Raw genomic sequence first — 13,317 nt, 5'->3', positions numbered from 1 at the left:
ATTAATGCAGTAAAGGTATTTAATGTGAAGCCACAACCATTGTCTCTCTCATTGCAATTTTTTCATTATCTCCTATAACCAATTACAATTTGAATAGGATAGAATCATCCTGCAAAGATCTCATATGTTATACATTACCATCTCCTAAGGAAGGCACTATATAACTAAAAAATATTTTAATGGATCGTAAAACCCTTTGCACCATTTCATCCATAACATAAGAGATGTTTATTCAGCTTTTCTTTTTCCCTGGGGCAGGGTTTTTGGGAGGGTGGGGAGGAGGAGAGGAGGTTTAACAACGGACTTGTTACAACCAGGGAAACTATCGGTTCTATAGGACAGAGCTGGACAGCCCATTTCATCTGTTGTGTTTCCCTGGAAGTAGAAGACTAGCAATAAAACAGATGTGAACCAAATATAATGTCCTAATGGACAGAACTGCGTTAAAGCAAATAATAAACCGCAACTAGACTTTCCAAAGAACAGGTGACATGATCTTGAAGGACTATGCCCATCCAAGTAGCTTCAGAGCTTCCTTTGAGAATGAATTTGCTGATGTTGCAATGAAGAACAGAAGAAGCCGCCAATGTTTGACCAAATAATCAACGTCCAGTCCTTTGTATATAAGTGTTGGTTCTTACTTCAGACAATAAGCTCTCAGATTCAATGGAGAACTTCAGATACGATTTCTATTTCGCACTCTATGAAGCAATCAGGTCTGACAGGCTTGCCACGGATCCTTTGTGAAAATGCAACAAAGGACTGATTTAACTGGTATTAAAATGCGCAGCTTCACAAGCTTGACACTGAGCACCAACATTAGGTACATCCCACACTAGAAGCAACATGCACCAGCTTCTATAGCGGAACTTCACGACCAATGACCCTGAGAAATTCAAAGGATGTTAATACCATTTTACATTATGACCAAGACTTCAAGTATGACCATCTGGGCTAGTGTTCTGGGCCTTTAACATGTGACAATTCGATTAAAGTATCTTTGTTCTTAACCATCCCATAAAGATGAATTAAATTACTGGCAACAAGAGTTAAACAATAACAGCATGGTTTGTTTAGGAATAATTATATTGCTCTTTCATCTACAATCATGTCATTGTCTAATGTAGTTGTACTATGAGAACCAAACGTATTATCGAAAGATATCATACCTGGAATTCCTTCTCTGCGTCTTGTTTCACCTGTTCAAATAAGCACCCTACTTGTAGCTGGAAGGAATTCAAAACGTCTGTTCAGCCTTTTGTCAATGCGTTGCTGGAATATGGAACTGACCTACCAATAAAATATAGCAGATGTAATAGAGATAGACAATAGGAACATAGGTGCATCAGTTGACAAGGCCAGTTAATCAGCATGCAGAATAGGCAATGCATTAGATGGAATTTGTGACACAGATGCTGGGAAGAGAAAAAACCCAAAAACTTTGCATTTGTACATTGAAATTCCCAAGCATGAGAACCTAAAACTAAATATATTTAAAATTCTTCAAGAAAGTATAAAAAGTCTGTTTATGCCGAAGTTAATGTGCAGGAAAAATAAACAAAAATTGAGGTATGTGCTAAGTCCAAAAATAAAAGAGTTTAATATCTGACCTTCTAGCATGTGAGAAGTTGTTCAATTTACAAGCAAAGTGGGAATTAAACCGTCTCGAAAGAATGTTGTTTATCTGAGTAAAGTAATGGCTCTCCAGCAACTCATTCTCCCACGTTCACAATGGCATGATAAACCCAAAGGAGAGGGAATCAATTTGTTGCAACTTGCGACCACGTTTCCTGCTGCTTGATGCACTCTACCTCATGCATGGCAAAAGTTGTGTGATTATTTGTAGATGATAGTTACTTTATTGTGGCATGCGACAAAAAGCGGTTTTCCCACTATTTGGAAGAAGGCCATCCTTGGCCATATCAGTAAGCGCATTGAATACTGCATCCATGTTTCCTTCCTTGTAGTTCACCTCAACAATAACTTTAGCTAGCTCACCATCAGCAAGTTTACAGGTTTCCAACGTGCTTTGAATTACTTGGTTTAATTCTTCACTCATCCCTTCATTAAAAAGTTCTTTCATCAGCCCAATAATGCTTACTGTATGAGGAACAAAGCCAAGATTCACCATTTCTCTGTAAAGATTCAAGGCTCTATGCATATTCCCACCCCTGGAATGACCGTGTATAAGTAGGTTATAAGCTGCTTCACTTGGCTTCTTGTGTTTTTGCAGCATCAACTCAAAAACTCGGTCAGCTTCATTCAACAAACCTTTCATGCAGAATCCTTTAATAAGATCTACCGCACTCTTAAATTCAAGATCTCTGCAACTTTCTATCAGCATGTCATAAGTGACACTATTCGGCACTGATTGCTCATACAACAACTTGAACAGAAGCCGCTTTGCTTCCCTAGTGCGAGCTTGTTTGTTAAGCCCATTGATTAGGACACTGTAAGTGACAACATCAGGAAAGAAACCCTTACAGATCATTTCGTTATGCAGGTGAAGAGCACCTTTGATATCCCCAGTTGCACAGTATGCACCAATAAGTGTAGTATATGTAAACTTATCAGGTTGTGGACCTACTCTCAACATCTCTTGGAAAAGTTCACAAGCTTCAGTCAGCCTTTGCTGCTGACAAAGACCTTGGATTAGGGATGAATAAGTAATAACATCAGGTAAAACTCCTTTGTCAACCATCTGCTTCTTAACACCGAATGCTCTTTCCAACTCACCATTTCTACAAAATCCAGATATTATTGTACTATAAGTTACAACATCTGGGACAAGCCTTCTCCGTTCCATCTCTTGAGTCACACTTAGAGCATCTTCCATCCTGCCCACTGCACAATGCCCATTAATTAAAGCATTATAAGTCACAATTGAAGGGGAAAAGCCATTTGAAATCATTTCATTCAAAACTTTATAAGCCTCATTCATAAAACCCTGCTGAGAAAAGCCAACAATCAATGTTGTGTAAGTTCTATCATTGGGATATAACCCTCTAGCACGCAATTGATCGAAGAATTCCATTGCACGTTGCAAATTCCCGGTTTTGCACATGCTATTAATCAAAGAAGTATAGGTCACAACATCTGGAGACAACCCATTCCTTAACATTTCCGAATGCAAAACAAGTGCTTGATGAAAATTACCCTCCCTACAGTAGCCATTTACCAGTGTGTTATATGTCACCTCGTCAGGCATTAATCCCCTTCCCCTCATCTCTTCCAAAATCTCACTCGTCTCTTTCATCCTTCCTCCTCGACACAACCCATTAATAATAGCATTATACGTGACCACACTCGGTTCCAAATTCCTAACTTGCATCAGTTTCAACAATTCGACTGCCTCATCAACCTTACCTATCTTACAATAACCACCTATTACGGTGTTATAAGTTACAACATTTCTCAAGCAGCCACTTTTTTCCATCTCATCGAAAACAACCAAACCCTTTTGCAAATCCCCTTTCCGACAAAGCCCTCGGATCATAATATTATAAGTATACACATTGGGTGAAACCCCAGATTTAACCATATCATCATAAAACTTTAGAGCTAATTCAAAAGACCCCCCATTACAGGAAACCCTGATCAACGCATCAAGAATGGAATTATACGATAAAACAGTAAGCATAAACCCATTAGACTTAGCTAATTCAAACACATTCATAGCTCTATCAATCATTTTCAAATGAGAATAAGATTTTACCATCAAATCAAAGACAGCAGAACTGGACTTGCAAGAATGGTAAGTATCCCTGAGAGTGGAAAAGACGGTTTCACCCTCGAATTTCAAAGCGATGTCTTGAGCAAGGGACTGAGCAGTTTTGTAGAGCTTGAAACGAGTGAGGATATGAATGGAAATGCATTTGCATTGAAGGTTGTTGAAGAAATGGCGGTTACGTGCCCAGTTAATGAATCTTAGAGCAAGGGGTTTATCAAACTGGCATTGGAAAAGTAAGGAAGAAGCATATTGAGGGGTAAATTGGGAAGATAAGGAGTTCAAAGGAATTGGGTCGTGGCCTTTGAGAATGGAAAGTGCCCTGTTGACAAAAAGGCTGTCGGATGGTGAGTGTAGGGTTTTGCTATGGAGGCCTCTCCGGTAAGGTTTAACAAGTAGCATCTCGGAAAAGGCTACTGTCATAACATGTACTCCTTACAAGAAAATAACTTAAGCTTATACAGAAATCGTAGGTGGCATTAGAGTCGTCGTATTGAAACGTGGAATCGTATTTTTTTCCCACTTAGGTACTACAGTTTGTAAATTTTAATTCCCAGAATGCAATTTGAACTAATGATATATACAACAGGGCTTGTTCTTTTTTTTGTTTTGTTTTCTCATCTGGTATTCAATATTCAGTATCTGCATTGAGCCCCGGCTAATTCGAATTCCCATCGTGTTAGGCGAATGTATGGGAAAGCGCTCCTAACAAGATTTTTTATTTTTAGGGCTCGAACTCTAAATCTATGAGTAAGGGTGCATAAGCTGCCTTATATAGTCATTTTTGTTTTTTAACTAGTGACAATAATTTTCAGAGTTCCATCACAATATTCTAATTTAACACCAAAATGAGTTTTGTTAAAGTAGAGTTAGTTTGAGTTCGAGCCTCGAGTATGAAGTCACCTCTGATAGAGACCATTTTACCTCCAAAATTGAGACTTTTCGGCGCGAATTCAAATTAATCGGACCCCAAAATGAATACCAACCACCACATAGAAACCAAAAAAAAAAAATGCTAAGGGATATAGTGATCCAGTACTCCTAGGTTATCCTATGTTTCTATGTGAATCCAAATTAGTCTGCTTCAAAGCAGGTATTGGGCTTTGAGCGGGACACCAGGAAAAGTGTGATGATTGATATACTCATACTCCTAGATTATCCTATGTTTCTATGTGAATCCAAATTAGTCTGCTTCAAAGCAGGTATTGGGCTTTGAGCGGGACACCAGAAAAAGTGTGATGATTGATATACTCATAGCCTGTTTCGCCAAATTTTTCGAGGGTCAAAAATACCTATTTTAAAAAAAAAAAAAAGTATTTGGCAAAGCTTTTTGGGAAAATAAGTGTTTATGGAAAATAGCAGAAATTAAAAACTAGAGTACTTTTTTGGAAAAACACTTTTCAAAAAATACACACAGAAGCATTTTTTAAAAGTTTGACCAAACACTAATTGTTGATCAAAAATATTTTTAAAATTAATTGATTTGCTTCTCGCCAAAGTACTTAATCTAAAAACACTTTTAAATAGGCTACCACAAAAAGCAGAGGTGGTGAAAATATCATGTCATATACTCGTGCGGCTCATATCCATATCCATATCCATTAACTTCGCATTGATTGTGGGATGTATTACGTTAGGCAGCATTATTTTAGTTATTTGGTTTCCAATTTAAACTTTTTCTTCAACCTCTTTAAACCTTTTAGTACTCGCAATCTTAGCATGAACTCGTGCTTTGAAGTACATTAGTTTAAAAAAAAAAAAAAAAAAAAAACTTCCTAAAACTGTTGAGGCCTGCTGCAATTTTCAGTTCAGGTGATGAGATGATCTAACAGCCTCAAGTTATGGAGTTGAGATAATTAGGCACCGGAAACAGAAGCACCTTTATCTGCTAGGAAAGAAGATACAATTCAACTGGCAGGCAACTTTAGCCTGGACTCAAACTGGACAATAAATAGAAATCAATTAACTAAATCATCCAATAAACTAAGGCCCTATGATTCTATACTGAGACTACAATCCCAATTTAAGTGGCAAACTAGTAACTACATCTTGTTAATCCCTGTTGACAGGAGTTGCAACTAGGACCATTCCCCTCAGTAACAAACAACTCCAAATCCAATCAGCCATGTGTTTACCCGCACACCGCCAGAAATCTTTACACTATATGGTGTGGAAGTAAAAGCTATCAATACGTGCTCTTAAAGTGAAACCCGTGAATCAAACATACTCCACAAATCGAATTCAGAGCAGGCTGAGGATTTTTGACATTTCAGTGCAAGGTGGCTGATATCTGTAATGTTGAAATGCTTGAAGATTATCTCAACCACAATGTCTAGACTCTTGGTATATTGGGCAGTCTTGAAAGCTTTTCAATTGTTACTGCACCTTTGCAAGTCCTCGGGTGGAAGGACCATGCAACAGTTTCACAAAACCAAGAAAACTTAGCTTTCCATCTGTATGCCTTATCCAGTCGTGAAGGACTGCATGAACTGGTATTGAAGGACCCAGTCCAAGTTCCTGAAAGCGAGATTTGATCACAATGTTAGGCAGTAAAATAATGAAACATACAGTACGTATTCTGTATTCTCAAAAAGTCCAAGTGACAAGAGATACAAAACAAAAGGAAACTTACGGATGCAAGTTCTTCTATAACAATAGCCCTATTGCCATCCTTGTCAAAAATTTCATACGCACACCTAGCATGTTGCTCCCAGCGCTCAAGAGCTTCCAACTGATGAACACTTAAGGTAGCTGCACAGAATTCTTCAAAATCCATCTTTCTATATTGAAGTGCATTTAGCTGTTAAAGAAAACATCAAAAACCACTATTCATAACACAGAAGCACTAAAGAAGCAGGGAAACACACAAATGGTGGTTGTGTCAGTACCGAGGCAAGAAAATCTGGAATCCGTGACTCCTTCATAGCATCTGTTCCATATTTCATTAGCGCCTATACGGAACAAAAAGAGTAAGGAGATAAGACCTTCAGGCTTGAGCAAACAGAGCAGAATAGCTGAAGATGAAAGAGTCTAGATACTAACAGTTTTTATATTTTCTAGCTTTATGCTGCCAAATTTGTCTGGCTCCAGCAATGCAAATTGCTCCTTTAGATAGAACAGTTCATCTGCTGTCAAAGTTTTCGACAACGCCTGTGAAAGGAAAAGTATTAGGTGCAATTCACCAAGTCAAATGCTACCAAGACATAAGCATCAGAGCCAGTAAAAGAAGGCGAATCATCATATCAAACTTATATAAATCAGCAGAACTTTTAAAAAGTACAGCATCAAGCAGCATTGCCATAGCAAGACAACACCCCAAACTAACTCTAAACAGACGCAACAAGAAATTTCAAATTTCATCAATTTAATCAACAACATGGATTGTTCTCCAATGTGCTACAAGTAAAATTTCATAGATACCCTTTCAAAAGGTCATTAGCTACAGAGCAAACTTGTCAATAACAATAGCAATCTTAACTAAGATTTCACAGATGAAGAGTCATGCGATCCTGTGTGATCAGCAAGAGCTAAAAAAAATGAACTTGTAATTTGCATCACTGAAAAGCAATTAGGGTCTTTTTGGGTGAAATCTTGCTACAAAATTGCTGTCTTTTAACGACAACTTTGCTCCTTCGCCTTGGAATCAAATCTGGTTTAATAACACTCCCCTGAAAGTCTCCTGCATCTCTTGGTTAGTGGCTAAGGAGGTCTGCCTCACTCAAAACAACCTTCAGAGAAGAGACTTTCAACTCAAGTAGATGTCCTCTCTGCGAAGACCATCCTGAAGATGAAAATCACCTTTTTCTTCACTGCAAGGTCACTTCTCAGTTGTGGGGTTTATTTTTTGCTATTCTTGGCATGAGTTGGATTATGCCGCTCTCAACTCAAGAGTTCCTTACTTGCTGGAACGAGATTGTCCCCAAAAGAAATCCCTCAAATTTTGGAATACTATAACCAGATTACCTGGTGGACTGTCTGGCATAAAGGAAACAACAGAATTTTGAAGGCAACAAGAGAAATACTTAGCCGTATGTTAAGAGTATGTGTACAGGATACTGATTCCTAGTTAGACATGACAGGGTACCACTACGTTTTGTACGAAACCTTATTACTTATCAAAAGAAGTAATCACAGAAACCTTCACCAAAGACAAAAGGCAAAGATAATTTAAAAACCTTATAAACTATTTCGAAGCTAAAACCAAAAGATAAAGGAAACCATAAATAGTTCGGCTATCAAGGCAGAGACAGATATATCAGGTTCAATCAATAGTTCCAGCTTAAATAATATACACACCCTTAAAGCAGCCTTACGCAAAGAGGATGATCGCATATATGCTTTCATGAGTCGAAATATAAGGATATCAAGTGGTAGTTTTGCACCACTGTGATTCCGCATCCAAGGATGACCTGCACAAGAGGGTCATGAGAAGAGGCAATATGAAGAAAAAGAATGCCAAAAAATTTCACTGGAGTACAGACTCACATAAAGCTTGAGCGGCACTCATTCTTTTCCTAGGATCTTTATTCAATAGTCGCTTGACAAAATCTTTAGCCTCCAAAGTTAGCGTAGGCCAAGGTGCTTCGTCATAAGTTGGATCAGCCTTTAAAACAGCCCTGAAGATTCCAGACTCTGTGCGAGCCCAAAAAGGACGACTACCACACAGAAGAATATATGCTATCACACCTATACTCCAGACATCAGCCTCTATACCATATGATCTGTGCAAAACTTCCGGTGCCACGTAATATGCACTTCCAACAATGTCATTAAGCTTCTCATCTGCATACATCATATTTATATTTAAATGTTTAATGGAGAAGACAAACATTAGACTTCATACAAATCTGCATGGTGGAAACTAACCTGGTCTTACAAAATCTGATAAGCCAAAATCTATGGCTTTTAACTGGGAAGACTCATCCTTCGACGAAAACAGAAAATTCTGAACGAGGACATGGAAAATATGAGATAATTTAGCAACAAAAAAAGGAGATATGATACTTTTAAAAAAAGTCAGAAACTATTTAGGCAAGTATGAAAGGAAAGATAGGAGGAGAGGAAGGCTGGACAGAATTATACAAATGACCAGCACAGAGAGGGTTTTTTTCCAAGGTACCACACAAGCCATGAAACCACCATGATACACAGTAACAACGCAAAATGCATCTAACTAGAAATTCTTGGCAATATAAGATAAGGCTAATGCATCAAACATTTGAGAAAAATCTAATAACACTTGGAGCTAACTCTCAGCAGAAGAAGCCAGTGTCTTGAAAGGAAAATGGTGAGGGCAGAAAGTATCTGTAGATGTAACGTCGTCAAAGGGAAAAATCTTCATTTAATTGAAACGTGTAATAAAGGGCAAGCGTTGATTAGCAAAGAAATTTCAGTCCTCGAGATTCCAAGGGCTGGCACATATTATATTTTCTAATATCTCTGTTTTCTTTTCTTTTTATCCATATTATGCATTGGTATGCTAACATATTGAGATATTCTAGATTGAATTAGCTTTCTTTTTAGTTTCGAACACACATAAAATAACCTTCACTAATCACCAAACACTTTGTAGCGCATTCAGAGAGAAACAAAACAAGAAAAATCAAGAAGGTTCATGCACAAATCTATTAGTATATTCGTAGAAAGAATATAGTGAAATTACTTAGTAGCACTGCTTTAGTGAAAGGAATTTCCCAGTATAAAGTTATGCACGACAATGCTATCTCTTATATATAAATTAAATTCTCTACATAGGGATCCACTATAATTTTTTTTGAATATTTTAAAGATAGTGCAGGGGACAGGTCAAGATCCAGTTGCCTTATGATACGATTTAACAGGCAGTGTTGCTGAAGGTATTGCCCAATTGAGCCCTTATCGGTTGGATAATGTATTTATCTAAACGAGTTTTTGAGGCCGAGTTGTTTATATTAATTATAAGCGATCTTTTTCCCCTGAAAGATATACTTTTTGAAAATCTTAGGCCTGGGATTCTTAGTCCTGCATTACACGCGGGGGGGGGGGGGGGGGGGGGGGCCTAATTGCTGAAGAACCAATTATCTTCACTAGTTGTCCTAGTAAAGTCATCATTGCCCTTCTTTTTAGAGGACATAAAAAAGTAACTAATGCTCTAATTTGCAAGTCCAGTTTGAGGAATATGTTTACCTCAGGTTTAAGATCACGGTGCACAACACCTTGGAGATGACAGAATGCAACAACATTTAATATTTGTACCATGACGTCCTTTGCATCCTCTTCTGAGTACTTCCCACCCCTACCAAAAGAAATGACAAGGAAATAAAATACTATCCCCTAAAAAAGATTTTAAAGAAACAAATCCATGAATTAGAAGTAAAATTCCCTAAATTAAACAAAGACATACCGTGCAAGTATTCTATCAAGGAGCTCTCCTCCTTGGCATAACCTGAACAGCAATATTTCAAGAATTCCCTTAGCTTTCATATTCTTAAAAGACCATGCTAGGGATTCAAAAGAAATTTTTCTAAAGCCTGATGCTATAAAGGTTTAGAGTTATGCACTTTCTTTGAGTAACTAAGTTGTGGCTTAATGCCCAAACTTTCTTTCATGTTGTGCTTACATAAATTATTCCCTGGCCAGAAGCATCACTAAGACAGACAGGAAAAACCTTACAAGAAATAGATTAGATCTCACTAATATGTGGGTAAGATTCTTACTCCATCACCACGTAGACATTATCCCGATCTTCAAATGCATCATAGAATTTTATGAGATTGTTATGACCTGTTAAGGCGCGCAAAATTTTAACTTCCCTTCTGACATCCTCAATGGAAATAGCTGTTGTCATCTGAAAGACATCACAATTGGAGTATGAGTCTGCTGTTAAAACTTAAGAGGGTAAGATATGAAGTGAATAATTGCATCTCACCAACAACCAAAAAAAAAAAAAAAGTTATAATTGCATCTGACAAACTTAAACCTCCAAAAGTGAATCCATTTTACTTTAGACAAATATAATGGGTCATAAGTCACCATTAACAATAATCTAACTCCATCAGAAAGCTACAAAATATGACATGATATCTCTTATGAGGTCAAGTCGCAAAATTTCTACTACTGAAACCTTTTCTTTTTCTTTGTTCTTAAGTAGTCTACTACAAAATCTTTTAAGCAACCAAATAGTTATTTCATGAATTTATAGTCTTTCAATTTACTGGCATAAAGCAGAAGCTCCTCCAACACAAATATCCACCTTCCTGATAATTATTGATATAAACAGAATGAAGCATAATAGTGTGATTGAGTCTCTCATTTGGTCTAAGACATATTTATTTTTCCCTTCAAAAATTATATATGATCAGTTTGTATATTATTTCCTTTTCCAAGTGATGATACTGGCACCTTTTAAAGACGAGCTCTTGGAGCAAAAAGATAATCATATGCAATGTTCCTCTTTCCTTTTTCTTTTGATAAGTTAAAACTTTTCCCAGTTTTTAAAGCAGTGACTTACATCAGTCCACATATGGAAAGTCAGCCCTTGAAGTTCTGAGAAAGATATGAATAACTTAACTTGCATAGGTGATTTTGTGAACAAAGAGTCAGACCAGGACACAATACTAAGTAAGTTTGCTAATTGATTAATGTTTTCATCAAAAGCAAATGGACAAGACATTGCAATTCTATAATGCTCAAAAGCCACCAACCCTATATTAAATAGTGAAAGCCACAATACCTTTTTTTCAAATATTTCATGGACCCCAATAAATTCCAGTTGGAATTTCTAATAAAAAGCTACTACTACAAAACAAGAACAATACAGCACTTAATAGCAATTTCCTGGAAAAGGAGAGCTTATGGCCAAAAAAAGGGGAGGCTGGATAATAAAAAAAGTAAAAGTAACTTGAGAATATGGAACTTTCATTTGAATCACCAAAATTATAAGTGAAAAAGCCCCAAATTCTCAAATAAAGGGGAGAATAAATTAAATACTAAAATACTTCTTGGCGGTGGGGAAAGTAAACAGAGTAAGAGGATGATCTAATGGCAGAGAAAGATAGAACAAAACTATAACTCAACAGAATTTTAATCAAAGCAAATAGACTCCTAAAAATGACAACTTTTCCAACCATGCACTTCAAGGATCATACATGTAAGTAATTCAATATGCATATAACACTTAAGTTGCATTATAATTAGAAGGAACAAGAAAGAAAGGCTCTACCTTGGCTTTTGGAATGACCTTAACAGCAACTTGTTGACCCTTTAATTCACCTTTCTTGAGAATAGCAGAACAAGTATACCCAAAATGCCCTCTACCAACTTCCTCACCAATTTCGTACTTACTCGTAAACTGTTTAGAAAACCCAAAACTCTTATCCAAATTAGCACCTTCAGTTTCCTCTCCTTCAGGAATAGTTGCAGCATTAGGCTTAACACTACCATGTCTTCTCAAAAGCAAAGCTTTAATGTGTTTTGCAGGAGAAGGAGGTGGGAAAGGGCGTTTAAACAACCTTGCTGGAGTAGAGCTAGCACTCTTAGAAGAAGCAGAAGACTGACGGGCAGGTGATTTCTTGGATAGGAAAAAACGAGCAGGACTTGGAGAGTAAAAAGGGAAAAAAGGTGATTTCTTTGCTTCATTGTTGTTGTTGTCTTTTTGGGGGTCATTGATGTTTGTAGTTTCAGGTGGTGGAAGGATATCTTGTGGGGAATAAGGGTTGGGTTTTGGAGGTTTTGAGGTACAAGCACCCATGGTGATTCTTGGAATAGGAGGTTAGTGGGAAAACATAGTTTATAAATTCAAGAATCAAGAACTATGGTGAAGAGGAAAGAAAAAATAGGTAGAGACAACGGTGGTTAGAAGATTGAGATGTATGTACAACAATGGATGTATGTTTATCATATGTCCGAATCGGCAAAGCTCCAAAAGGGGGTTGGGTAGAGAGCTCCGTTATAATGGATGGATGGATGGATGGTAGGGGGGGAGCTGCTCTAAGGTACTTTATGTCTAAAGCCACGCGTCATCCACGTGAGAATTTACTGCCCAATTAACTATGCTCTAATTGCCACCACTCTCCTCTTGTGGAATTTTGGGAATCCTACGCTTTTTACTATAATTTCTAGAACACCTGCTAAGGCGTCACTACAAAAAAAACCTTAAATTGCGGGGTTATTTTTAAGGTTTGCGGCGGTTTGAAACCCCCCGCAATGTGTTATTTGAAATTTTAAAGTTGGAGCTGAAAATCGAGTTGTGTTAGTTGTAGTTTTTGTAAAGAATATTTGGTCATTTGAATATACTGAAAGTGAAAAAAAATGAATATAGTGTTTTAGGTGTTTTTCAAAAAAATAAAGTTGTATTTGGAATTTTCATGCCCAAACACCGAGTCTCAAATAAAGTGAAAAAAAGTTACAGAAAAAAATGAATATTTCTCATGGCCAAACGGGTACTTAATACATAGGCTTGCTAGAAAAGTTCATTTAGACGCTCAAACTAAGACTTGTTCTAATTCAGCACTTGCACACATAATAAAATGTTCCAATTAGACATGTTCAATTCAATTTTTTTTTGGCACATGCACTCGAGAGTCTATTAGGTGGTTAAGTTAATCACATAA

At 37.2% G+C, this 13,317-nt stretch overlaps 2 protein-coding genes across 3 annotated transcripts; both read right to left on the bottom strand.

Moving 5' to 3' along the window:
• Positions 1–18: 18 nt before the first annotated feature.
• LOC132599062 (pentatricopeptide repeat-containing protein At5g39710) lies at positions 19–4,279 on the bottom strand. Of its 2 annotated transcripts, none has more exons than XM_060312288.1 (3): positions 1,611–4,279; positions 1,170–1,290; positions 19–886 (listed from the first exon to the last, which is right to left on the bottom strand). In XM_060312288.1, exon 1 carries the CDS (start codon positions 4,148–4,150, stop codon positions 1,859–1,861), a length of 2,292 nt encoding a protein of 763 aa, XP_060168271.1. In that variant the 5' UTR covers positions 4,151–4,279; the 3' UTR covers positions 19–886; positions 1,170–1,290; positions 1,611–1,858. The 2 variants fall into 2 exon arrangements, with proteins under 2 accessions (XP_060168271.1, XP_060168272.1); XM_060312289.1 differs by having other exon boundaries at positions 1,170–1,285.
• A 1,304-nt stretch (positions 4,280–5,583) lies between these two features.
• On the bottom strand, positions 5,584–12,681 carry LOC132599061 (CDPK-related kinase 5-like). The gene is made up of 11 exons (XM_060312287.1): positions 11,928–12,681; positions 10,423–10,553; positions 10,110–10,151; positions 9,893–10,001; positions 8,594–8,672; positions 8,213–8,509; positions 8,024–8,136; positions 6,770–6,877; positions 6,616–6,678; positions 6,360–6,527; positions 5,584–6,244 (listed from the first exon to the last, which is right to left on the bottom strand). The coding sequence occupies exons 1-11, from the start codon at positions 12,453–12,455 to the stop codon at positions 6,104–6,106; spliced, it is 1,779 nt and encodes a 592-aa protein (XP_060168270.1). The 5' UTR covers positions 12,456–12,681; the 3' UTR covers positions 5,584–6,103.
• Positions 12,682–13,317: the final 636 nt, after the last annotated feature.

Source organism: Lycium barbarum, chromosome 6, assembly GCF_019175385.1.
Source record: "Lycium barbarum isolate Lr01 chromosome 6, ASM1917538v2, whole genome shotgun sequence".
Lineage (NCBI taxonomy): Eukaryota > Viridiplantae > Streptophyta > Magnoliopsida > Solanales > Solanaceae > Lycium > Lycium barbarum.
The sequence above is the reverse complement of the archived record's forward strand: the minus strand, read 5'-3'. Positions and strand labels throughout refer to the sequence as shown.

Excerpts from the sequence above, each read along its gene's own strand:
- LOC132599062 (XM_060312288.1), bottom strand. The coding sequence starts at position 4,150 with ATGACAGTAGCCTTTTCCGAGATGCTACTTGTTAAACCTTACCGGAGA.
- LOC132599061 (XM_060312287.1), bottom strand. The coding sequence starts at position 12,455 with ATGGGTGCTTGTACCTCAAAACCTCCAAAACCCAACCCTTATTCCCCA. Across the intron at positions 10,554-11,927 it reads AGGTCATTCCAAAAGCCAAG|ATGACAACAGCTATTTCCAT; the intron begins GTAGAGCCTTTC and ends GATGTCTTTCAG. Across the intron at positions 6,245-6,359 it reads TTATAGAAGAACTTGCATCC|GAACTTGGACTGGGTCCTTC; the intron begins GTAAGTTTCCTT and ends TCTCGCTTTCAG.